The sequence below is a fragment of the Arvicola amphibius genome, chromosome 7, assembly GCF_903992535.2.
Source record: "Arvicola amphibius chromosome 7, mArvAmp1.2, whole genome shotgun sequence".
NCBI lineage: Eukaryota > Metazoa > Chordata > Mammalia > Rodentia > Cricetidae > Arvicola > Arvicola amphibius.
The window spans coordinates 61,194,303-61,221,132 of NC_052053.1; the positions used below are offsets into that span (position 1 = coordinate 61,194,303).

Here is a 26,830-nt window from a genome sequence, read left to right on the forward strand (position 1 = left end):
TGGCCTGCTGTAATAACCAACACAGTGTGAAGGTGATGTACACAGTTACTGAGCTGTTTTCAGAGAATAAGGGGAAAGTGTCTGCATGTTTAGTACACGCAGGACCACAGCAGGCCTAATTAAACATGCACGAACTTGGGAACATGCTGGAGAATGCTGGGTTTCTATGAAGTGGGAAGAGACTCCAGCAGGATTTGCTCACATATCACCTGTTCATATTGATTTGTGTAGACGGAGGCTGCTTGTTCGTTCCTGGCTGCCCAGACCCAAAATAATCACAGTCTCCATCTACAGATTAGACATAGTTTGCCTACAGAAAACTTGGTCTAGGGTGTGTTTACTGCATATAAAATGCTTTACTCAGAAAATAATGGCTTGATGTCTCAAGTATTGGAACAAGTAACTGTTCCGGTTGTCTTTTGTATCATGTTAAAGCAGTCTTTTGCCTTCTCCCCCATTTTGTATTGGGGTATAAAAGTGTATGAAAATTAAACACGGGTGAACTCAGAATTCAATATTCAGTATCCACCAAGTTGACTTCCTGCTACTATCCCACATCTCTGAATTTTGTTCATCTCTGGGTCTCCTACCTAATGTTTCTAATCCTCACACTCTTACCCTAGAATGTATAAGTTTTGTTGAAGCTGGTCTTCCACAAAAAGGCAAAAACACAGAAGCAAAAGATAGATGGGATAATTTAAATTAAGAAAAGTTGGCAAGAAGCAAGCCAAGCTAAGGATGGACATTCATAAGAATAAGCCTCTGTATCATGATTTGGGAGTTGGGTGGCAGGACTCTCACAGAGCAAAAACAAAGAGCCATAAACGCTAAGAGTAAAATGAATCAACAACCCTGAAACTCTGTGTCATTTAGTTACTATATTCTGATGCTCCTCACCCCCCAGTCTCCAGGTCTCTGGAACCACTGCTCTGCCTTCTACTTCTACTTCTTTGAGACTGACGTTTTTACTGGGCATATACATGAGACTACACATAATCTGTCTTCCTATGCCTATATAATTTTGCTTAGCAGGGTATCCTTCAAGTTCTCACATCTAGAGATTTGGACAACAACAATGACCAGAGAGGCAAGAGATCCTGGAAGGAGCAATAGTGGCACTTATACCCCGAGGTAACCAACAGCTTTCTAGTTAGGCTTAAGTCACACTCAACAGGAGGAATGTATTCCTGGTTCTGTAAATTGAGACCACGACTTGTGGTTAACAGGACCATGAGCCCTGGGAGAGACCTTGCTAATGCCACTTCACTAAGCCAGCATAATCTCAACTGTACTCTAAATGCTCACTCTTGCCTTATACCCACAGATAAGCAGAGTTTCCACTCTTACCAAAGCTTTTTCTGCTCCAGAAAAACACAGCTGTCCCAGATGCAGAGGACAGCTCACTGTAGGGCACCCAGACCCAAATGACATTCACAACGTGACCCTACACTGAAGCTCAGGCGACACTGTGGAAGAGGGGGTGATGATCAGATGTCCGCTGCAGGAGAGTGTCTTCTGCAGGCGACAGGGAAGTTGCCCAGCAACTCTCAACAATACGGTTTCCCAAACAAGCCTAAAAAGGACTCTGGAATTATAAAATTTCACCCCCAAAGATCTATAAGCAATTAATGGTTGCTGAGAGAAAAAGAATGAAGGATTCTCTAATGGTAAGCACTGTGATAAGCTAGCCAATCCCAAGGGGTCAGGTCTCAGCATCACCAAATGATCTGAGCAGGTTGTGTTTATAAACTTATATACATAAAAACATATATGCATACACATATGTGTGAATATATACATAAAATTATGGTTAACGAATATGAAGCTATGAATTTGAGGAGTGGGAAGAATATAGGAGGAATTGAGGGAAGTGATGGAGGGGGAGAATAATATAAAAATTGTATTTAAATATAAGATTCTTAAGTATTAAAAACCACTTCCACCTAGGCCAGTAAAAATCAGCTCCATAAAAGCATTCCTGAGCAGTTCCACTTAGAAACTTTGGTCAGAATATGCTTTTACTCCTTGCTGCCCCAGGCACAGGCTGGAGACAATTCTCATTTATAAAACTTTCTTTGCTGGTACCATGAAAGAACTACAGTTCTGTGGTCATTCCCACAGGAAAATTTCTGTTAAGCTAGAGAAACACCGAGAAACCAGTAAATTCTCCAATAAACCAATTAGTAGTCACAGTTTAAAGAATATTTTTGATTCCTACGACCAACAGCAAATGCTCCTCATTAAACTCCAGCTCACTTCCTGAGACTGCAGATCCAGCTTCACGTGTATTTATCAAGGTCTGGAACTGGAATCACCTAGGGCTAAACACAGGCTGGTTAAAATCCCGATGCCAAGGCCTTTCCTACACTTAAATGCTAGCTCCGCGGCAGGGCTGGTGCCAGCACAGCTGAGTGAGGAAGATGACTCAAAGCCGCACTTCAGAGAGAAAGTTTCAGTCAAGGAGGAAGTTGGAAGCATCTGCTCAGAAAAAGGCAGAGATTTATCTTATCGAGTTTCCATCTGTTTCCACATCCGAACAAAAACCACTGTCAAAAGCTACAACTGAGCTGTGCGTGTCTTGGGGACCGCAGGGGGAACTTCTCACCAGCTTCCTCCCCACACACTGCCAGAGCAGTGTTCCCAGAGCCGGCTGACACTGGTGATCTGCTTAGGGAGAAGGGGTTGCTCTGAGAGACCTGCAGCTCCCCTGTGAGGTGCAACGGTCGCAAGCTGTGCCCAAGAGCCACAGCAGTCATGGAGAGCCCGAGATGCACCCCGAACGGGCCGGTTTCTGAGAGCACGTGTCTTCTGAGAGCTCGTGTCTCAGTGTTAAAGCTCTAACTGTTGTGTGCCCACTAGATAGGTCTCGTGGGTTTACATCACTGTGGCAGGAGAATGCTTTGTACACTCTTAAATATTTTAAAAAAAAAACCCTTTACAATATAATTTTATAACAAATCCTGTGATGGAAATACAATTGTGGGTCTCTTTAGGCTCAGGGAACTGGAATAGGCCATCTGTATGAGTAGACTTGTTAGCTTTATACTTAGGTAAAAATCTTCTAAAGAAGTATGTGAACAAAAGAGCTGGTTTTCTAAGATACAAGTGATATAACACGATTTTATATTTTGTTTTATGAAATCAATTTTACTTGTATCATTGAATGTGTTTTAAACTAAAGGGATTGAATTAAAAAAAAAGAAACCCTCCAATGTTCATTGTTCACACAAATGCATGGAGCAAGTTTGTCACAAGCATGTCAGGTGAGGGCTGAGCCGGTGAGCAACGCTCACTCTGTCACACACTGTTCATGTCAGCTCAGCTCCATCTTCATGGCTACTTACACAATTAGACTTTTAATGTGATGAAGGATGGACAATTGCTGGGTCATATGGCCCAGACAAAGATTTCACATGATGCATCTTATTGTCAATACAAATTACAGCAGAAAATGTGCCCTGGGGTGCAGGGGAGGGGGGGGCCTTCAGATTTTCAATAATAAAAGATATCAGTGAAATGGGAAAAAAAGCAGGGGAAAGATATTCTATTATTTGCAATTAATATTCCCATATTCGTAGGTACTCAACCACATGCTTGACTAGGAGACATCAATTTGCTGGTGGCTAACATGGTGCTGTAGTCTTAGGACAAGCTCTCCTCTTCCTTGTATTAAAAAGGATGCTGGACAGCATGAGAAGGTAACACAGTCGCTGTGGCAGTCAGATTTCCTGAAAATGCTCCCAAACTACAAAACTTTGGTAAGTGATGTGTTTCACTAAACTACACAATTTCATGACTTGAGAAAAACTGCATGGCAGGAATTCTTCTTAAGGAATATTTTAGTGCCTGAGAGAGATGTTAGCTGTAATATAGCTTTCCTTTTTAATTGTGTGATCACTTTCTTCTAATCGTTCCTTAAAGATTTTCATGTTAATATTTTAAACTGTCTGCAGATTGCTTTTACTCGATACCTGAGGGGCATACCAAGCTGCGGTCACAACACTAGAGTGTAATCTGCTCGCAGAGGATTACAGATAATCTCTGTCCCCACCTTGGTCTGTCACCCACCAAAGACGCTATTTAAATGTCCAGAATTAGTCAGAAACAGGGTTTTAAATGGATGTACTTCCTCCTTGGGGCACCTGGTAATTAGCATAATGACCTCTGGGGTCTGCCTCCCAGGGCTGGGTGCTATATATCATGTGTTGCTGGGGAGGTAGCTCCCATTCCCCAGAGGACCAAGAACAAAGGAGCTGGCAGGCTGCAGAGGAGAAGCTGCCCAGCCAACAGTGTATTAAAGACACACATTAGTTGTTTCAATCAGCTAATTAGCTCAACACATGCAAAACTAAATCATTAAACAAAGTGGCCCTGATTGCACTGCCGGCTTCTGATTTGGTATCACTAACCCAGCAGGGGGAAAATAGGGTTATTCAACAAAAATCAAAAAGCTGTCCACACTAGGGAACTAGAAAGGGGTGGGACTTTTTTTTTTTTTTTTTTTAATAAAAGTAGAGATTTGCCAGGAAGTTTCATTAGCAATAACAACAAAGAAAGTGCCAGGAGACTTCTGTGTTTATGCTTTGAAATTTAAATCAATTTAATTATAAAATTACTCTTCCCTTTTGTCATTATGTGAAAGAAATAAAAAGAGAGTTTTAGCTCTCTGGTGTGCAAACGGTCATTAACTTTTGTTTGACCTCGGGTGCAGAACTAATAATGGATTTATGCACGGGGCACTCTCATTACACTCTTCCTGGTGCTCCCAGGAGCTGCAATGCTAGGAGTCATGTCTCAGGTTTTAACTAGAAAACTTGATTCTCCCTCGACTGCCTCTCCCCAGCTTTGTATCCACCTCTCTGTTCTTACCCCAAGAAACTGTTTCTCAGGTTTGACGTATGTTTGTAAACTGTCCTGTCCCATGTGTATAAAATATGTACACATACAACACTGTCCTGGACACAAAGCAGAATTTCTCCACAGGTCTCCATGTCCTGGGGAGACAGGTCCCCAGTGTCCATCTCTCTTCCAGCATCCAATTCTCTACAAGAGGAAGGAGCTGCCATTCCAAACAATTTAATTACCTGAGTCTGTTGGGCACTGGAAATGTTTAGTGGAAATGACACACTGAAAAATGTAAAGAAAAGCATCTTGTTTTTCTTTGTCACTTACTTAATTCTTAACAATCCTTAGGATTAATGGAGTCCAACTTCAAATACTCAATACCTTCTAGTTTTAAAGAGATCAGTGCAGAGGGCTATTTTCTTTTATAGTATGCCATTGGGTAGTTATTTATCATTTCGACTTAATAGCTCTAATTACAGAAGACAGTGTCATGGGATTTTTTTTTTAAAGGCAATTTTCTTTGTATCCCAGTGGGAGGCTTAAAGAAATGTACGAAGTGTCAGCTGCATGAATTTCCAATTATTGCTTCACCGGTGCTATTGTTCTCTTGATTTAGGAGCCTTACATCTTCCAGTATCCTTCAACTTTACACTGCTTAGAGAATGACTACTTCAAGCCTATTTGTGTGATTTCATGACATCAATAAAAGGAAAGACAAGCTTCCAACCACTGAACCATTCCCTTTCCCAGTCCCTGGTGAAGATGAGAATGAATATACTACAAGCCCATCAGCGGCAGAAGAACGGTCTCTGGAAATGTCAGCAGAAGGAATCAGGCAGTGGAGAAGGAAAGTGTACAAGTGTCCAAAATCAGCATGATGTTATGTAAAATTCTTCCAGGGGCATCCTTGGTCATCACCAATAAGGAAGACAAGAATGTTAAGAATGTTCTATCAACTGTGTTAGGACCAAATGCATACCACAGAAGACTCTCTTGGTTGACAAAGACTACCTCCTCAAGACAAAACAAAACAAAACATGTTTAGTAGTTCATAGGTATTACAAGGCAATTAGAAAAGGCCGGTCCACCCACAGGTCAGACTGATGGGCTCTGGCAAGCACATTTAGAAGGGCAGGGGAGGAAAAAAGAAGGGCAATGGAGTGGAGGGGAGAAGCAAGCCATGTAGAAAAGTCAACTCTGAGGACAGAGGGGCCTCTCTGAGAAGAGCTGTGGTAGTCTTGGGAAGACTGAAAAGGTCAAAATAGCACTAAAAAGGGCATAGTCTTTTGAATACTTAAAATATAGTCAACAGGGGCTGGAGAGATGGCTCAGAGGTTAAGAGCACTGCCTGCTCTTCCAAAGGTCCTGAGTTCAATTCCCAGCAACCACATGGTGGCTCACAACCATCTGTAATGAGGTCTGGTACCCTCTTCTGGCCTGCAGGCATACACACAGACAGAATATTGTATACATAATAAATAAATAAATATTTAAAAAATATAGTCAACAGACTTTGTATACTTGAAACAGGATAGAAAGAAGGAACAATTATGGGGACGTGGACAGAAAAGGAGCCTATCACCCACTCCTCAGCAGCAAGAACGTTTTCAACAAAATTAAAAACTGCTTAAAGCCTTTTCTCCCTTCTCAGCTGTAAACCTACAATTTTCTAGAAATCTCATCAGAAATCCCAATAACAATGAGAGCATGTACTGAATGTCCCATACAACTCTGGTGACTCCAGGATTGTAATCTCATTAAAGGCACTTCTGTCTATCAATCATCAAATAGGGGAGCATATAAAGAGGGAGGGGTAAGGTTCCCCCAAAACTGGTTGAGCAATGAAATTCCAGGAAGCTTCCAAAATCCCACACACAGTCACCAGTGGACACTTGAAACTGGTCCTCTTTAAAGGCCATACCATATGCTTGGGTGTGTTCTTAGTCTTTCCATGAGCAATTTGTACTAAAATATCTTTAATAAAATCTCAGTTCTGCTTCACAGTAGCTAGTTCTGAAATTCTGTGTGTGTGCACGTGTGCATGTGCGTGCGTGTGTGTGTATGTGTGTGTGTGTATGTGTGTGTGTGTGTGTGTGTGTGTGTGAGCGTGCTTTCAAACTCACTTTATAGACCAGGCTGGTCTCAAATTCATAGAGCTCTGCCTGCCTCTGCCTCCTGAGGGCCTGGCCTAGTTCTGAAATTCTTAATTCATCAAAGCTATGAATCCCTGCTGTGCCCGAGTCGAGGGCTCTGGATGATGAGGGAGATGACGGCTAAGAGTGACAGCTTCGAGTCCCGTCTTTCATCTCTTACCACTCACAGAGCTACTCAAGAATTCATTCATTCTCACTAGATCACTTAGTGGGGAAGCAATTGTTCAAGAGAAAAATCAGGAAACAGTTTTGTCTTAAGATCATTTTCCAACAAAATATTGCCACAACATATCAGAAAGATACAGGAAATTATATGAAACTTCTTGTTAATAAAACTTGTGCTGGCTCTCAATTTATTAAAATCTACTCTAAAATCCATTTTGTCACACAGTCTTCTAAATATGAACTCCGTGTTTAAATAGGAATTAAATCAAATAGAGTGCTGTGTGAAGAAGAATATCATCAACAAAGCAATACAAATCTCTCGTCCTTGCTCTGAGGTCTTCCAGCAGACTCTGAGCTCTCTTCTATGTGAGATCTCAAGTCCTCACAAAAGCATCGCACCAGCAGGCGGCTTTCCCATGACACATACATGTGAGGGGGAAGAAAAACTGATTACATTTCCTAATCACTAGTGACCAGTGATTTCAGCTAACAGTAGGCCTGCAACGTTGAACCTTTACACAAACTGTCCGTGTGATTAAAACCGCTCACACTGCCGAATGGGCTCATCAGGTCAACCTCAGGGCAAATAACAGCAACCAGATTGCCAAAACCCTTGTGAATCAGAAATACCCATTTACACTGGAATACAGGACTCTAAGATGGCAGAAGATATTCTTTATATATGGGGTTCAGAGATGATTTTAAAAAAATAAGGCTAGAAGAAACAATTTAGCAAATGTAAAACATTGACTTCCTTCTCCTGTTTCTGACCCATTTAAAAATAATGTTTTCTAAAAGCTAAAACTAAAAAAAAAAAAAAAAAGCTAAGCCATTTTATTTACTTGACTCAAAGAACTAGTAAAACGTATGTCCTCACTGACTGTCCATGATTGGCTCAGCTTATGAGCATCCACTTATTCTTTTCCAGTCCCAGGAATAAAAGTGTTTAGCTGGAATCTTTTCACAAACTGCAGCTTTATTCTCACAATGCTGAAACTTTCCAGCCAAGAGTGGAGTTTAACTGATGTGCCAAATCTCAAGTTGGGAGAACTCAATGCTGCATGTCACCTGCAGACTACCTATGGAACTTCCTTCAGGCCTGACCCTGAATGAGTCCTGAGATACAAACAGTAAAAGCAGGGCTGCCTGGGTACACAGTGCTGACTTCCCAGCCAGCATGAAATGGGTACACAGTGCTCTAACTGCACAGCCGCATGCAGTGGGTGCACAGTGCTCTGACTGCACAGCCACATGCAGTGGGTGCAGAGTGCTCTGACTGCACATACAGCCTGCAGTGGATGCAGTGCTTAGTGCACAGATGGCCTGCAGTGGGTGCACAGTGCTCTGACTGCACAGCTGGCCTGCAGTGGGTGCACAGTGCTCTGAGTGCACAGACGACCTGCAGTGGGTACAGAGTGCTGACTGCACAGACGGCCTGCAGTGGATGCACAGTGCTGACTGCACAGACGGCCTGCAGTGGATGCACAGTGCTGACTGCACAGACGGCCTGCAGTGGATGCACAGTGCTGACTGCACAGACGGCCTGCAGTGGGTGCACAGTGCTGACTGCACAGACGGCATGCAGTGGGTGAACAGTGCTCTGACTGCACAGCTGCCATGCAGTGGGTGCACAGTGCTCTGATTGCACAGCTGCCATGCAGTGGGTGCACAGTGCTCTGACTGCACAGCCAACATGCAGTGGGTGCACAGAGCTCTGACTGCACAGCCTGCCTATGGGCTAAGCAGGCACAGTGACAGCTAAACTCTGTCAAAGAGGTTTACTAATGTAGACTTTTTGATTCTTCATAAATAGAAGCCAACCAAATGCACATTTCTAAAAATGAGAACCAACTGTCCCTGGCCATGGAGTCCCTAGAAAATGGAAGAAACCGTTTCTTTAAACCACTAACCAACTACTGTTAGCACTAGAACAAGTCATCCAATGAGGAGAAAGAAGTACAAGAAAATCTGTTAATTTTGTAAATCTTACAAAGCTTACAGTACCTTAACACCCACTACATAAGCTGTTAGAGGAGAAACCTGCTTAAAGGTAGATCCTAATAGCCTCTTCAAAACTGACAAAAAATAGATTTTTTTTACTAACTATAGCGTGAATCATTTATGAAACCTATATTGATTGGCAGTTACTTTTATTTATGTTTGCATGGTGAGGTGCAACTGAAACCCTTTCTTCTACTCATGCTCATATTAAAGATCCTTTGCAGTTGGATATAAATATACCATGGCACCTGAGTCCTAATTAGTAGTCTTACTGCAAGACACAAGCTACTAGGGTAGTCAGCTCTTTCTGTCCAGCCCCAGATGTGCCAACTTCCCTTTTCATACTGTTTTTGTATTAGATACATGCCACTTTCTTCTCTTTTTCCTTTAACAATAAAAATGCAACATAACTTTGAAAACAAACAACAACTGAAAACCAAGAATCTTACAGAGAAAGTATCTGCAGCTATTACTCTATAACACCTCTTTCCTCCACAATAATAACTTTGCGTTTATCAGATGTGCATTCACTAATATCTTATACTTATAAAATATAGGCGAAGGTTTAAACACAGAAAGAGCCAATGCGTCTTTGCTCTTGCCCACTCTTCTCACGCCTTACCGAGCATCTGCATACAGCAGAATGCCTGCTGGGAAGTCGATGAAGAGTGGAGCCACACAGTGAGGTTGCAGCTCTGTGTTTCACTGCTGCTGTTTTCCATCCACTCTCAGCATCAGGTCAGACAACAGCATTCTAGACTAGAACAACATACAACTTGTTGCTTATTTTTATCCCTAGTTGCTTCCCAGATTTGTTGTGGTTGGGGTCTATAACTGAATTATCTTCTTTTTTTCTCTGGAACAATCTTCTTTATTCATATTAGTTTTCTAATCAGAAAGCATATTTAAATAAAGCTGGGGGAAAAGCAGAAGCACGACTGCTCAATTCCCATGACTAATGACATAAAGAGCGACACAATTGGAACAGCAGAGACAAGACAGTCACCACGGACCATTCATTTCAGTTAACACGTGGGCAGGCATAGAACCCTCATATAAAAAAATTGTCAGCCAGAAGAGATACACAACATGAAAGCTGATCAGATAATGTGAAATTTTACATGGAGAGCGGGTGAGCCAAGAAGAGGCAACACAGTATTGAAGAAAAAGAACAAAGTTGGAAGGCTGATACTTTCAATCTCAAGATTTTCTACAGACCTACCGTATTCAAGACAGTGTGGTACTTAATAAATGAAAGAACAGAGTCCCAGGTCAGTGGAACAGAATGGAACCCAAATCAGACCAACATAAACACAGGCAAGAATCTTAGACAAAGGAGAGTTAATGTAGGAAGCTTTCTTAACAAACGGTGCTAAGACAACAGGATAGTCAACAGAAAAGTAAAATCTAGACCTTATTTATGCCCATCACAAAAAAGAACTCAAAATGGACCACAACCCCAAAGACAAAACACAAAACTATAGAACCGCCAGCTGGCACCCAGAGAAAATCTAAATGGCTTTGGCTTGGCAGTCATTTTTAGATACAGCATGGACGGATGACTCAGAAGAGAAATAATTGGCAAAATGTATTAAAATACAAAGAACCATCAAGAAACTGAAAATAAAGGAATAGAATGGGAGAAAATATTTGCACATGACATACTTGATTGTAACTCTTTCTTCAAGTTCAACAGCGAGGAAAGGAACAAGCCAATTAGAAAACAGGTGAAAAGCTGACTGATCATCACAAGGAAGAAGTTATATAGCTGGCAACAAGCTCAAGAAAAGATACTCACCATAGGCAAGCATTAGAGAATTGCAAAAGACAACAAAGGAGGAGAAGCAAAGAAAAGGTAGAGTTAATGCACTGCATTAGAAAGGTCCACGTCTAAAGCAGCATCAAGCTAGCTGAAGACCGAGGCAATGGAAACTCTCGCTGTGGATGCAGGAACTTCAGAAGACCATGTGGCATTAAACATGATCTGATATAAGACCTAGCAAACAAACCTTTTAGTGTTCAACTAAAATGAGTGAAAACCTAAACACAAAACCTACAGAAATGTTCAAGCAGCATCATTTATAACTTCTCAACCTTGAAGGGAGCTAAGAGAGTTTTTAGTTGGCAAATGGCTAAACTATGCTAATTCAGACAGCAGAGCATAAGGTTGGGGGTGGACGACTAAATCTAATCCAAACACACACATACATGTAGAAATTCTCAAATATAAATAAAAATACTTTTAAAAAGTGCTTGGGATAAGCCCATAGTTTATTAGAAATGTATGAATCTATAATTATCTCAACATCTTATTAATATGTAGCAATATTTACATGTTAGCAGAACAACATCCTGAAATATATACAAAAAAGATTAATATTGATGTTGGTGAGAGGAGGTTTTTTTGATGTGGGATGTCCTATGTATATATGTTGCTTTTAGTGGTTAATGAATAAAGCTGTTTCAGCCAATGGCTTAGCAGAGTAAAGTCAGGAGGGAAATCTGAACAGAGAAAGATAGAGGGAGTAGGTGGAATCAAGGAGATACCATGTAGCTGCTGAAGGAGTAACATGCTGCACTAGTAAGCCAGATTAATAGAAATGGGTTAATTTAAGATGTAAGAGCTAGTTAATAATAAGCCTGAGACACTGGCCAAACAGTGTTGTAATTATAGCAATTTCTGTGTGATTATTCGGGTCTAGGTGGCCAGGAAATGAAGACACAGGCTTGGTTTACAAATTTCAAATTCTTCTTCAAACATGAATATATAATAAAATTGCTTTCAATGAGCATGCTTTAATAGCAAGAAAGATAAAACTATTTTTATTATAAAAAAGAAAAGTAATATATACCATTGTTTATATTTCACTGAATATTTTACTTTATAATCCCATGATAAGAATTTAAGGACTACTTTTTCTGTATGCGTGTATGTGTGTTTGTGTGACATGAACATGTCTATGTGGGAATGTACATACATGTGTATAGGCTACAGGTCAAAGTCTAGTGTCCTCTTCAATTGTCCCCCTCCTCACTTATTGAAACAGAGTTTCTTGCTGAATCCGGAGCTCCATGACTCTGCTACAACAACAGCCCGATGAGCTACAATCATCTGTGTACCTCTGCCTCCCCACGCTGAGATTACAGGCACAAGCTAAAAAGCCCAGCTTTTAAGTAGTTATTGGGGATCTGAACTCAGCTCCATGTTTGCAAGGTAAGCACTTTACCAGCTAAACCATCTCCCCAACAGACAGTTTCTACTTTATTACCCTTAAAGAAAGTAATACAAGGTCTGTAGATATAGTTCAACTGATAGAGAGCTTGCCTAGCATACACAAAGCCTGGCTTTGGCCATCATAGTGATTTCAAGGCCAGCTTAGGCTATATGGGACTCCTTACAAAGAGGAGAAAGAGAAAGCAATCAATGAACACCCTTCTCTCTTAATCCCTGCTGACATCCTGTGGCTAACTCTCCAGCCTGAGGTGACAGGGACAAGTAACTGCAGATGATAGAATACTCCGAAAAAATGCTCTCCTAGCCAGATGGTATGGCTTTAATCCTGGATTTGGGAGGCAGAGGCAAGTAGATCTCTGTGAGTCTGAGACCAATTGGTCTACATAGAGAATTCCAGGACAGTCAGGACTACATAGTAAGATCGTGTCTGTACAAACGAACAAACTATGACACACACACATACACACACACACACACACACACACAAAACCACTTTCCTGAAAACTGTGAACTTATGTCCCCAGTCTTGTGTGTGTGAGGGATCTCTTCTGAATCTAAAATGCTGTAAAGTTGTGTTCAGATTCTAGCCTCCACAGAGCTAGGAAGGGAGGTAGTTTAACCTCCTACGATGGTGAGGTGCAACACACCTAACTTCCCACAAACCTTTTGTAAGTGCATGATCAGATATGGCTTCATGATCCATACCTGTCCCTCTACCTTGCTCACACACCTGCAGCCCCCTTGCATCTCTAGGATGCAGCAGGCACACACCAGCCACATGCTCAGCCTCCTCTGTACCTTCTTGCTCTTTCTCTGGCAATGGTCACTCTGCTTGTCTTCTCAAACTTACACTGAAACTTCAAAAGGCCCAAATTCCACACTCAAAGACGCAGCAGCTACCACAACTCATACAGACTTCAAGTTTGGCTTCTTTACTGCCAACAGGATCAAGATCAATGAGGTCACTTTATTTCTGACCCTCTCAAAGTCATTCAACTGTGTCCTTTCTCTAGCTTGGCTTCTTCCTCTGTAAATATCCACTGTCTAATGCTGTTCGCCAGTGAGCTCTGCTCATACCCCCCTCATGACGCTCTCTGCAGCCTTCTAGCACCTTCATAGCATCTCCTCTCTGTGTCTTTCTTTAATCAACAAGGTCATCAACAAGGTCACCAAAGCTACATGGATATAATAAATGTACCCATACTAAAGTGTATTTGATTCAAACCATAAAGGAAAAGTAAGACACTTTTAAGGGTGCCTTAGAGAAAGAAACACATGAACGTTCGGTTTATGCTAACCCATTTCCTCTCTGGTTATTCTTCAAATTTATCTTTACTTTCACTGCCGTCGTCTTTCTGCATGAAAACTCATCTTCTCATCACCACTTCCAAGTCGTGCCTTTGCTGAGTCCCCACCCTCTGAACACTTCCCTCCTTAAGTGTGGTCTGAAAGCAAACGGCCCCCAAAGGAAGTGGCACTACAGGGAGGTGTGGCCTATTTGGAGTATAAGTGGCCCTGTTGGAGCCTTTGGATCAGGACGTAGAATTCTCCAGCACCACGTTCGCCTGCGTGCCACCATCCTCCCAGCTGTCATGCTCCCCACCATGATAGTAATAAACTAAACCTCTGAAACTGTAAGAGTAACCCTAAGGCACTAAGCAAGTGTTTCCCATTTCACTAAGCCTCCATTTTATGCTGGATTTTTAGCAGAACATGTTTTATTCCCCAGTGTATATTTGGAAGCCTCCTTTTGCTTTCTGCATATTATTTCTTCAGATTATAGCTTACAAATATGAGGACATATCTATATAACCAGTCCAGTGAAAAATGTTTGCTATGAAATATCATTGAATAAATTACTTTTAGACAAGTCATTCTAAAATTTAAAAAAAAAATGTCTTAAGTACACCAAGAAGCAGGCAGTTTGAGATCAGCCTGGTCTACAGAGAGAATTCCAGGGTCCCCAGGGCTATACAGTCAGACCGTCTCCAAAGCACTATAGCATTATAGTATTTCGTGCTACCTGTCATCATATTACATAACGTAAAGTAATTTAATTGCTTTCACAATGGACTTTGATGTCTTTCCTGGTTCCAGTGGACCATAAAGATTTTTCATTTTTCCTCAGAATTGGAAATAAATTAGGGGAAAAGGAGTAAAATTTTACTTTGAAGTGTTTTCTAGAACACCTATGCTAGCTATTTAGACTGGAATATAAATGCTTCAAGATATGGTTTTTCTGCATTCTGTAGCAGGCATCCTGAAGAGCCCCCAGTGCACACTAGCCCCAGAGTTACAGTCACCCTCCAGCCCACGAGGGATTACTCACCGGACTTTCTTGCTTTCATTGCAATAACAGCCGCTAGCTCTCTCTGCACCTAAGAAAATATTAGGGAAACAAATCATATTAGAATAAGAAAAATGGAGCCTCCAAGGCAGCACTGGGTTTGGAGCTAAGAAGCCAAAGCCCATATTAGGAGATGCTGTCGAGCCAAAGCTTGTCACCATCATTGCCTTCTTTCCTCTTTTCAGTATGAGAAAAACTGCGGCAGCATTTCAGAACAAAAAATGTGGAAGAAATCACATTTACTTTATTAAAGAGAGTGATTTTTATTAATTTATTTAATTTTTAAAAGGCTATTAGCCAAAAAGTGCACATTGTGACCTCCACATGCCATGATGAGTTCTTTGACAACAACTGTATTTTGCACTCAGAAACAGTACCGATGTTAGAATGATACTCTGACAAGCGTAGTAAGTATTAAGTATCCCTGAGGATGCTTGTTTACATTAGGAATTCCAGATGGGTGGTCCTGCATTAATAGACCTCTGCTCTGACACAATGAACTTTTGCTATAGGCTGAGCAAGTGACAGGGGCCAGTTTGAGTAAGATGCAAGGTAAAGCAAATGGCACTGGCATAGGGCAGGCAAAACACTTAAAATCACAAGGGTCTTTAACAATGCTTATCTTCCAAAAATTTAGCTTATAAATGCTGACGCTCTGCCAGTTTGGATGTTTATATCCGCCCTTTAAAACACCACACAATGAAAATTGCAGGTAAAGCTGTTTGGACAGGAGGGTCTACGGCATGGCACACAGCAGCTCCCAGTGACACCGAGAATGAGGAGGGGATGCAGAGGTGGGAAGATGGCAGGGCAAAGTTCTCTTTTGGGTTTGCTTGTTTGCTTTTTTGTTGTTATCTTTGTTTTGTTTTTGAGATTTTTGTTGTTTTTAATTAATATTCTTACTTGTATTTATATATTTTATTTTTATTGTTTGTTTTTAAGTTTTTCTTGGTGGGGGATGCTACAAGGGTGAAGGACAGATATGGAGGGACTGGGAAATGAGTGGGGTTGGAGTGCATGATGTGAAATTCCCAAAGAATCAATAAAAATTTATCTTAAAAAAGCATGATGTGAAATTCCCAAAGAATCAAAAAAATATGTTAAAAAATTCTCAAAGAGAAACATCAAAGACAAAAAGGCTAAGTATAGTTATTATCAAGATAATATAAACACAGTCTTGAAGACAGCCATGCTTGGTAGCAATGAAAAAGAAACCATAGTTGTGCCTTTTCTCATCTAGGCACAACCTCTTAAGAGTGTGTGTGTGTGTGTGTGTGTGTGTGTGTGTGTGTGTGTGTGTATGTGTGTGTACCTGAATATATTACAGTAATGACACTTAAAAGGGAAAACATGGGAGTTCAAGGTCAAATTCCAGATTTCCCATTCAAATTAATTTAATTTATGTTCATTTAATGGAAGGCAAGAGTGTTAATGTGTTAGACTGTGAGATTCCATCCAGAATTTCAATGGCCCAGGCATCAGCTTCCTAAGGAAGCTTGCTCGGCTGTTTTCACTGACATACTTTCCTTATGGGGTGCACAAATGTCATTCAAAAGTGCATTCTCCTGACTTAGCTGATTCTTTAATGCCTGAGATTCTCAGGACAATTACACAATAGTGAGTAGGCACGAGGTCTCTTTCTCTCCAACCTGGGGAGTCTGGAGTCTGAAAATGGTCATGAATGGGGAAAGAACAAGGTGGGGAGGACACCGAGGAAGTAAGAGCTGGAGTGACCACAGGAAAACATCTAGAAATACATTGTATTTGCTCAAATAAGAAAAAAAGTAGCAAAATAAAGTAGCAATCATTGAACATTTATATTTTGAGTTGTGTACTGTAACATTGTTATCTGCTTTAGGATTTTCCTCCTTCACAATGCCACAAAACCGCGGGAATGGATATAGATTATGAATGTTCCCTGGCATCCTCAACGGCTGCCTGATCTGTGACCTACCAAGGAAGGTCTCACTGTAATCAGAGACAGAAAAGCACCAGAGATGGAGAATGATGGAGAAACTGGATCAGCAAACTTGCTCCTAGAGAATCAATGTCAGCCTTCCCTACCTCAGCCTTAGCGCTCTACACCTCAGTGCCTTTCATAAGGTCTTCAGCCTTTACTCTCTAACTTGGAATAAGGCTCAAAATAAAATAGCACAGGAAAGAAAAGCACTATATTCTAACAGTTCTGTATCCTATACAGTTTCTAAGGATTTGGAGGAAAAGGAGTTAGTGGGGTGATCAATAAAACCGTAGTGGAAGAGTAGGAAGAAGAGAGTTGTGAGCAGTGAGAAAGAGCTGCACATTAATTTGGGAGTGGCCTAGCACTTCTGTCCACACAAAGCAAATGAGGTTACTGTACTCGCTACATTCTCTGAATTTCTGCAGAGAGAGGACAATTGTCCTACACATGGCAGGGTTAGGATGACTTCCACAGTTCTGAGTCAGGAGGGAAAGAGCTTTGACTAAATGCCCTTTCTTTCCACAAAACACAAATGGGAAAGTGCTGCTCAAGCGGACACACATTAGGTCTGATCCCACTGGCCCCTTCCCAGGTCGTGTTTGTCCTGTACCCCTGACAGTTGTGTTGTTAATTGTTGTAACTCGTGTGGCAGCTGCTTGTCTTCTGAGCTAGATGCTCCACTGAGGCACAGACCTACACGTTCCTTCACAGGACATCATCCAGTATAAGGGAGCTTCTTCATGAAAAGACGTGGCTTAGTACATACAAAGGCATCGCTTGAGAGACTTAGGGAGTGAAAAGGAACATTCAAAGAGAAGGCATCCCCTGCCACAAGCTACGCCAGCAGGAATCTTGGTGGTGGTGGTATTGTTTTTTCTGTGTAGCCCTGACTGTCCCTAAACCATCTCTGTAGATCACGCTGGCCTGAACTCAGAGATCCACCTCTCCCTGCCTCCTGAGTGCTGGGATTAAAGGTGTGCATCACCACACCCAACTAAGGAGTCTTAAGAATATAGTGAGAGGTCATAATCTCCTTTGCAAATTGTTAAGGACGAATTTAAGAAATGTGAGCAATCACACACTGCTAAGACTAAGCATTAGAGAAGGAATGACACGGTCGCGCACCAGAAAGGCCCGCAGAGGCCAATGCTCAGACAACTTCCCAAGGACACCATCAAGGACCACCCAAGCAAGAGTCTCCCAAATGCCTGGTGAGCTGCTGAAAGGACCCTTTAGAAGACAATGGATTGTTCCATTAGTGTCAGTGACTTAAAGTCTCTTCTCATGGGACTCAATGCTGTGCCCAGGACTGAAAACCATTGCTCTCGTCAACAACACACTGTTTTTCTCTAAGACTCCATATTCTAATATTATACTCATCTCATCTGGCAACCAATCTTTACTTTTATTTTGCTCTACCCTAATTTAATTCGTTAGTAAAGGAGCATTAAATCTGCTGTGCCTTCCAGATAGAAAGTGATGCTATAATGCAATCAAATGATCAGACTTACTGGGTATATCAGCAGGCTGACAGACTCAGGCACACAGAACAATGAACAGATGATTCTTAGAAAGCTTTAATTTAAGATACAGTTTGCTCAGCACACAAAACTGCTATTATAGTCCGAGCACACACAGTTGAAGTGTTGGTTGCTCTCATGAATATCTAAATAGAGGCTGACTGGGACTGAGAAGACACACTCGTCAGTTTCTCTTCTCTTCTGGTTACTCATCAGAAGCTAGAGTCTGAAACACGTTGAAGTGCGTTGGCTTCCAACATCTACAAGAGCAAGACCAATGCCAAAGGTGCTAGCACAGCTGGTCTTACCTCTAACACTGCCTGTTTTCTCCCTGGTGCTTTGATCGTACTTCAGCCTCGAATCATAAACACTCACAAAGGTGTGCATCACAGCTAAGACTGGAGAGCAACAGGAAGCCTTAAATGCAAACAGAAGAGCTAGTCTCCCAGGAGAGCTTAACTGCTAAAATGAGAACCAGCTTTCTGGAAGAAGTGACTCTTACAGAGCAAGGTAGGCCAGTGAGGGCCATTCTAGGGCAGAACAGTAAGGGTAAAGGTATTTACTAACTAAAGGGCTGTCTTTACGAACTCATTTAAATACAACCAACAGTGAAAAATTTTGCAAAGATTCTTAGAATTCTAGAAGGAGTTACGCTTTGAGACCATAGTAGAAATGTTTTAAGATACAGGTCACTTAAATATGTATGTATGTCTTTTGTTTCTCAATTTCTAAAATTAAATGTAAGGAAAAATAGTTCTCTGATATCCTAAGTTTTAAATCACTATAAAATCTTATGCTAAGGACTAAAGGATGATTCAGTAGTTAAGAGTGTGGTGGCAGAGGACCAGGATTTAATTCCCAGCCACTATGTGGTGGCACAACCATCTGTAACTCAAATTCTAGAAGATCTGATACCCTCCTTCTAGCTTCAACAGGCAATACATAGATGTAGTATCTATCCAAACATGCAGGCAAAATACCCAAACACATCACATAAAAATAACAAATCAAAAAAATTAAGCTGGTATAAACTAATAATTTGAGCAAAAAATACATATACTTCTTTAATTAAGCTATTTTCATATAAGACATAACTAAGTTCAGAAATTTTAACTTCTGTTCCTAGTTTGATGGTCTTTACAGGTTTCCACTTGGCTGACAGGCACATCCAAGCATCAACTGATGATAACAACCGGCTCCAAATGACTATGAGTTATAAACTTGCTGAAGCTGATATGGGCCAAGCCAATAGATATAAATGCTGTATTTTCAGCTGGTCAATGAACCATTGCCCTTGCCTAACATTCTAGCCTTCCAAGGCCTTGAGAACAACTTCTTAGTATCAGAAGGAAATAATTACAAAAGTGAATAAGTCATCCTTGTGCTCCCTGAAATGTTATACCAAATGGGAATTTCTTGTCATAAGAAACATGAAATAAAATGCTAGCTGGTCTTCATTCTCATTCTCAAGATCCTTCTAGATAAGGACTCTGTTAGCCATCATAGGAATTTTGGCCCTTCTGCTTCTGCTAATTGCTGTTGGTTCTTGTTTCACTGATGCCTTAACTAAATGATAATTCCTGTCTGAAATTTAGCTGATGATGCTAAAATCCCAATATCAGCCCCTGGACCAAACCCATCTCAAGGATTTGAGATGATACACTCACTACTCAAGGGGGAAATAAAAGGATCATGCAGATGCCTTAACAGGCTGTTCAGTCTTCTCTCAGAGATCAGGCCTCAATTTCAGTTTCTTGAGACTGAACAAGCAGTTTCTTAGGAAAAGCCATGAATAAAGGACAATAAATCTCCAACGCCCCAACAGCAAGGAGATCAAGGATATGCCTGAACTAGCTTCCTTGGTGACTCAAGGACTGGGCCTGGGACTTGGACAGATCTGCACAAAAAATGGAAAATTGTAGCCCTGACCAACCCCTGACCAGCCCCAGCCAATTAGAATGTACTAAAATGACTGCCACTTCCTTAGGCCAATCATATAAAAAATGACCTTTCTTAGACACTCCTTTCAGTGAGGGTTAAAAGAAGCCCCCACCTCCTTCTTAGGGTCATAGCCATCTTGCCTTTGTGTACAATGATCAGCCCCAGCATGCTGGAATTATAATAAAAGACTCTTTGTTTTTTGCAAACAAAAACAAATTTTTTTTGGATCTGGTGTCTTGGTGGTCTTTGGGGGTCCTGGCAAAATAACTTTGCATAGGTGTACAAATATTATAAACAGAAATAACAAGTACGCTTTGAATTGTATCAATATACAAGAATCTATAACAATGTAAATTTTTCATAAATAATAGTTTGAAAGAAAATTTATGGCAAATAAATGATATTTTTTTTAAAGTTTCAAATTCACGGTTTAGTATGTCTTTTATTCCAAATCATATCCCAGTCCTTGTGTAGAAATGTCTTTTCTCGATTATTGTACTTTTTGGAGATAAAGTTATTACATGTAGAACCCGCAGAGCTAACTATGCCACCAGTCAGAAGTTATCTCACCTGAAGACTGGGCTCCTTGCTGGGATCTTACATCAGAAAAACTCATATTAAGATAAAACTCAACCAACTAAGGCCTTTCCCACCTACAAAATTCATTAGCAACAAGGGCCTCCTCGATGAGCAAGGGTTAGAATTCAGGCTGCAGAAGTCTGCAGGGTGAAAGGAGGAAATGCCCAGTTGCTCATGGCACCTGGAGAGCAGCTGCGGGACTGCAGGCCGTGGAGGGGCGTCCCCGCCCTCTCCTTCAGGGAACTGTTGTGAGACTAACGGAGCAAATGTGACAGACAACAGCATCAGGACGGAGCCTGACTCAGCCTGTCATTTGATTGTCAGATGCCAGTGGCATCGTAATTAAGATCTTTGAGCTGATCTTCCCGCATACACTCTGAAGTCCTGACCAATGACTATTATTTCCACTTGTAAATTCCACGCATCTGGCCAACCCCCAGCGCAATAGCAAAAAGGACTAACACGATGTATGAAAACGTAATCAACAGTATTTCAAGGGCTTACGTTCTCAGAGTTTATCCCCCAGACAGAACCTCAACATGTACCCAGATTGGCCTCGAAGATGTATTATATTTTATATTTATGTTAGTTTGAAAAGATAACCTTTCACTATTTTTATTGGCATGTTTACTTATAGCAATATATGCTTAGGTCCAGATTTTGTAAGTTTTGGAGTGGGAGAGAAAACCACCCCGAGTACCAGTGTCTCAACAGCTGATCCCAAATGCATTCACGGAATGGGACATGATGCTGATCACCAGGCACAAGTTGTAAAAACCAGTGCATGTCTATTGCCAACAGGCAGTTCGTACATGTTTCTGAATTTTAAGAAAGGACTGGCCTCACAGACCTGTTTAATAGACGATCACCTGTTCAGTTCCATGTGGAGAGGCTTGGGCTGCTACACAGATACAGAATACAAAATAATCAAACAACAAATAGCACACTTCTGTTGTATTATTACACACCAGGGCACTGTTCCAATAAACATGGGCTTAATTTATTTTCATATTACTTGAGTTGTGGAAACAGTTCAGGTGAGCTCTTGAAAACATTCTGTAATACATACGAAGATGATTCAGAACAAGCTGAATTCATACCGTATGTTAACCCTCTTACAGGTTTCTGTCATACCTGCTGGAACTCAGTCCTTGAATGAAGCTGTTTTAGGGGACTTTTGAGAGCTTGTGAGAACACGCCAGGTAAACAAGAGTCATGTAACCTCTGTTCCTCCAGAACATGGATGTGCCCTGGAAACATGCTTCCGTGCCCCTCCCAGCTATAGTAAATATGACTAGGTTTGCTTTAGATTAAACACTGTATTTTCTCTTGTTATCCAAAAATGTTTTCAAGCATGGTTGTTCTCGTGACTGTATGCAGCCCAGACTCTTCTGAACTTTTCTCAGTTGACCTTGCTTGGCCCTCACAATACCTACAGACACGAGTTGCCTGATGCTCTGAGTAAAGTTGGCTATTGAGTGAGACTTTAGTTCACCTCACTGTTAGGCTCCGCTCTCTACTCTCCCAGGTTTAAGACATCAACTAGATCAATAAGAACACAACTACCTGGTCTCTGCAGACACATCTCTCTTGTTTGTTTGTTTTGGCTTTTTTTTTTCGAGACAAGGTTTCTCTGTGCAGCCCTGACTGTCCTGGAACTCAGGCTGTAGAACAATTTGAGTCAGAGATCTGCCTGCCTCTGCCTCTGGAGTGCTGGGTTTAAAGGTGTGTGCCACCACAGCCAGGCTCAGACACTTCTATAAATAATTAACAGAAACAAGCTAGTAACATAATTTCCAAGGGAGTCTTTGGTGTGAATGAGCAGTTTTGTTTGAAGACCCTAGTAATCGTTTCCTGAAGGTTTTATGATCATGTTCCCACCTTTCCCTCCTCTCTCCCTCTCTTTTCCTACCCCTTATTGGGTGGTGATGGCGGGGGGTGGGGAATAAGAGCAAACTCGAAGCCTCAGTCATGCTAATCATATACTCTACCATTTATGTCCCTTCTTTCCAGATGTCTCTAGCTTGTATCAAGTTGACATAAAACTAGCCAACACAACATGTGAAAAGAGAAGATAATTTCTAAGGGTTTCTTCCTGTCTATCTTTGTTTTGAAGAAACCAACCACGAATGTTTTCAAGAAACCAATAATTCCACTAAACAGAAGCATGGACTCACTCTAATTACTAAGGCACAATGTCATGTGGAGACACAGTGCAAACTGGTTCAATTGTACTGAAGTTAGTTTAATGAAAGCAAGATGGTTAACAGGGTTAACGTAAGCCTGATTCTTTTCCTTTCCTGATCCATCCACCAGATAAAGCTTCTTATACATTACAATCCTCTTGGGAGATTCAGCACCTATTTTTGCCTCAGTAGAAACTCAACCCTCCTGCTGCATTCTAGACATTTGTCAGTTCACTCTGCCCATGTTAAATAAAGGATTCTTTCCACCTCCTAAGCATAGCACACCCTGCTCGTTCCTTAAACAAACACCACTGAGGTTTAATGCCCTTGCTGCTATTTCTAAACACAGTGCTGTTCTCTCTGTGTCACTCTCCCTGGCCCTCATAGCAATGTTGACCCAATGCCCCTCCCCCCACGGGACCATTTAAAACCCCTAACTGACAATCCTGATTTGTTCCCCAGTGGCGACCACAGCACTGTGTATTCATTACAGACATGCTTAGGGTCTGTCAACGCACGCACCAGGCCATATTTATTTTTTTGTTTGTTTCTTCTGAAAAAATGAACTTGGGTAACCTGATAAACTATCTGAATTAGCTTATAAACTATGTAGCTACAGTTAACAATATTCATAATTTTACTGGGTTAAGAATAAAAGTACTATTTAAAATACCTCAAGAGGCCTCATTGCATCAAATCTTAAGAATTCCACAATGGAGTCCCAAACCCAATTAGACAATGCAGTAAATAGTGAGTGTTAATAATGAGAAAAAAATCTACCATGGCAAGATTCTATTTTACTTTAAACCCTTATTTATCTGGTGTAGCTATGTAACTATATAGAAAACAGTTGGCCTCAGACTCAGGCTCCTCCTTCCTTAGCCTCCAGGTGCTGGGATTACATGTGAGTACCGCACTCTTCATGTCTTATTGATCACTGTGTGATTAGCACTGTCTGTCTCAGACATCTTGTTCCACTGGCAGCATGCTCTGCAATGTGAAACCTGATTGCAACAGCGCACAGAAAGCACGAGCTGGACCGTGCCTCGACGCCTGTCATCCTTGCCTCTTACCCACTTCTCATTCGGGTTTTCATGAATCAACAGCAAACCAACAGATTGCCATCAGCAAACAAGTTCTTCAAAAGATTTCCCAAAGTGCTGGAGATGTGGTTCAGTCATTGAGTGCTTGCCCCAGTACCGGGGAATGCAGAGGGGGATGGGACATTTCCAAGCAAAGATTCCTCTTAGTATTGTTTCTAAGAGTGCAAGACTGAAAATAACCACAATGTTCAACAGAGAAGAAAATGATAGATTTGTGGACTATGAAATCACAGAATCACTGCTTTTGTTGTAGGTAATGCTTTTAACATGGAAACATGTTAAGCGGAAAGCACCAATCACAGGTGGGTGAGGTGACGCACGTCACAAGTCGACCAGCTGAAAAATGGAGGAAGGAAGGCTGGGAGCTCATAGTCCACCTCAGCCACTCAGAGAGTTTAAGGACAGTCTGGGCTGCAGTAGGCACTGTCTCAAAACAGATACAAGAACCAACAACAACAAATCCCAATATAGTACAGACAGAAAATTTAAAATGGTTAGCTTCATGGTTAAGAATTACACACACAAGAAAAACACCCAGTAAATTATAATTACTTCAGTATTAATAATAGGTTCTTTCTGAGCGCTTTCCAATTCTATAAGAAGTGTTTGTGTGTTTGTTTTTTTAACTATGAGACCATTATGTTCAAGTGAAATAACTCAACTTTCTGGTAAGAAAAGTGAAACTGTAAAGGACAGATAATTCATGGTGTGGTAGCGATCAGATTTATACTCATTTGGCATCCACAAACATAGAAAAGAGTTTATATTTCTATCAAAAATACATACAAGATATCATTGTTTCTTAATTTGTGAAGCTATATGAGAAGACAAAGCAGATTTAAAATTTACCTTAGTCCTTCATCACCAAAAGAATCTTAAATAATTCTTACTTTTTCATGTCTCCTGGCCCTTCTCCATATGTGGACACACCAGACAGTGCTGTGACTCTAACTTATGTTTGCGAAATTCCATTTCACGTATTCAACTATAAAAAGTTCTACTTAAACTGATGTGGGATTTCCCTCTGTATGCTTGAATACCATTAATGAATTAAGAAACTGCTTTGGACCTATAGCAGGGAAGAACTTAAGTAGGCAGAGAAGACAGAAATGAATGCTGGGAGAAAGAAGGGAGGAGTCAGGGAGCTGCCACTGGAGATAGGCATGCTGAAACTTTGCTGGTAAGCCACAACCTTGTGGTGATAAACAGATTAATAGAAATGGGTTAAATTCATATGTAAGAGTTAGCCAATGAGTAGCTAAAGCTAATGGGCCAAGCAGTGATTTAAATAATGCAGTTTCTGTGTAATTATTTCGGGTCCAAGCTAGCCAGGTGGCTGGGAACCAACAAGCGGCTGCCTCTTTCCTTGTAAAAATTTGGCGTGCCCACGTGGTAGACTAAATTCATGTAAAACCTATAAAAGCTTGGAAAGGAATTCTAGATACAGAAAAACAAAGTTTAGCCTCATTTTTTTTTTCCAGAGGTTTTTCTGATTCATCCATGGCAGAAAACAAAAAGCCATGCGGTTTTAAAACGCGGCTTCCTGGGCCATGCTGCTAGCACAAACTCCAGCTATGGAGCATTTGAATGGCACTTGTAGGCCCCAGTGTTTGCGTGCCTAGTCAGGGTCAGGAGGAAAGTAGCTGAGACCATGCTCACAGCTCAGTGCTCCCTGCCTGGGCAGGCAGCGGGATCAGGTCTACTAGGCTTGCACAGGCAGGAGAGCATGGCGGACTCCAGCCACCATACACGGAGATATTTCCAGGCCACATAGTGCACTGCATGGCGGATTTAGCTTTTACTCAGAAAAAAAAGGGTTTATATGCTGCATGGTGCTACCCAGAGTTTAGGTGGTAAGGACTACTTCCACCCAGCAGTCCTAGAGCTGAGGTGAACTACCTCCCCTACATTTAAAGCCTGAAAGAGGCGGAGCCAGCACCCAGGGCCACTGAGACCAAGCTGCTTAGCATTTTAAGAAATGCTTCTGATCAGAAAAGAATTCCAGATACACAATAAAGACAAATTCAGATAGTAAAGAACTCTAAATGGGTCATAGTGTTGGATAAATGTACATAGGCTTGGAAGAGAGAAGAGAAAGAGTATAGAGAGTTGAAAAAGAAGTAAATCATTTAAAACAAAAATTCTTTAAAGAGACAGAGTACAGATGGTCATAGATTAAAAGGAGTAAGGAAAAATAACCCACGTAAAATTGGAAAATTCACAGAGTGTCTGGATTATGTATATTATTGTCTTATCTTTGAATTTTTTGACTGTGAATGAGCTAAATACAGAGAGACATTTCATTGTATGGGCTGATAAGCTAAACCAGCATGTATATTATAAAGGTATCATGACTTCAGAATTTGGGTCTAAGGATATGTTGCTTTGGAAAAGAGGTTCTTCTCTTGTTTCCAAAAAGGATGAGAACCTGTGGATTACTTCCAGGCTAATATGGTTAGATGGACTGAGATTTCCCCCCCCCCCCGAAAGATCGCTGTGAACACCCCTCAAAAAATTACTTCTCCCAATAAATAACAGGAAGCAGTTTAGAGAAACTATGCCCATATTCTCAAATATTGTTTGTAAATGTTTCTTTACATTTAAAGAGGGATATGTTATAGAGACTTGTATTGATATGGATCTTGGTTTATTGATACAAATTTAAGGTCAATTTTGTTATATGTATATGTAATTCTGATCTTGATTAAGGTACTATGTTTGTGCAGCTCATTTAAAAATTTAATGTATAATTTATAAATATAGGTTAATAGATAGTCATCTATTAATAGTCAAGT

The 26,830-nt window shown here is 41.0% G+C and overlaps 1 protein-coding gene across 1 annotated transcript in view; it reads right to left on the reverse strand.

Annotated features, from left to right (window-relative positions):
- Positions 1-26,830, reverse strand: part of Rapgef5 (Rap guanine nucleotide exchange factor 5) — a 226,124-nt gene that overhangs the window by 135,095 nt on the left and 64,199 nt on the right. Inside the window, exon 7 of the mRNA XM_038337451.1 lies at positions 14,729-14,777. Within this exon, the coding sequence (XP_038193379.1) occupies positions 14,729-14,777 (49 nt within the window). The remainder of the gene's footprint in view (positions 1-14,728; positions 14,778-26,830) is intronic.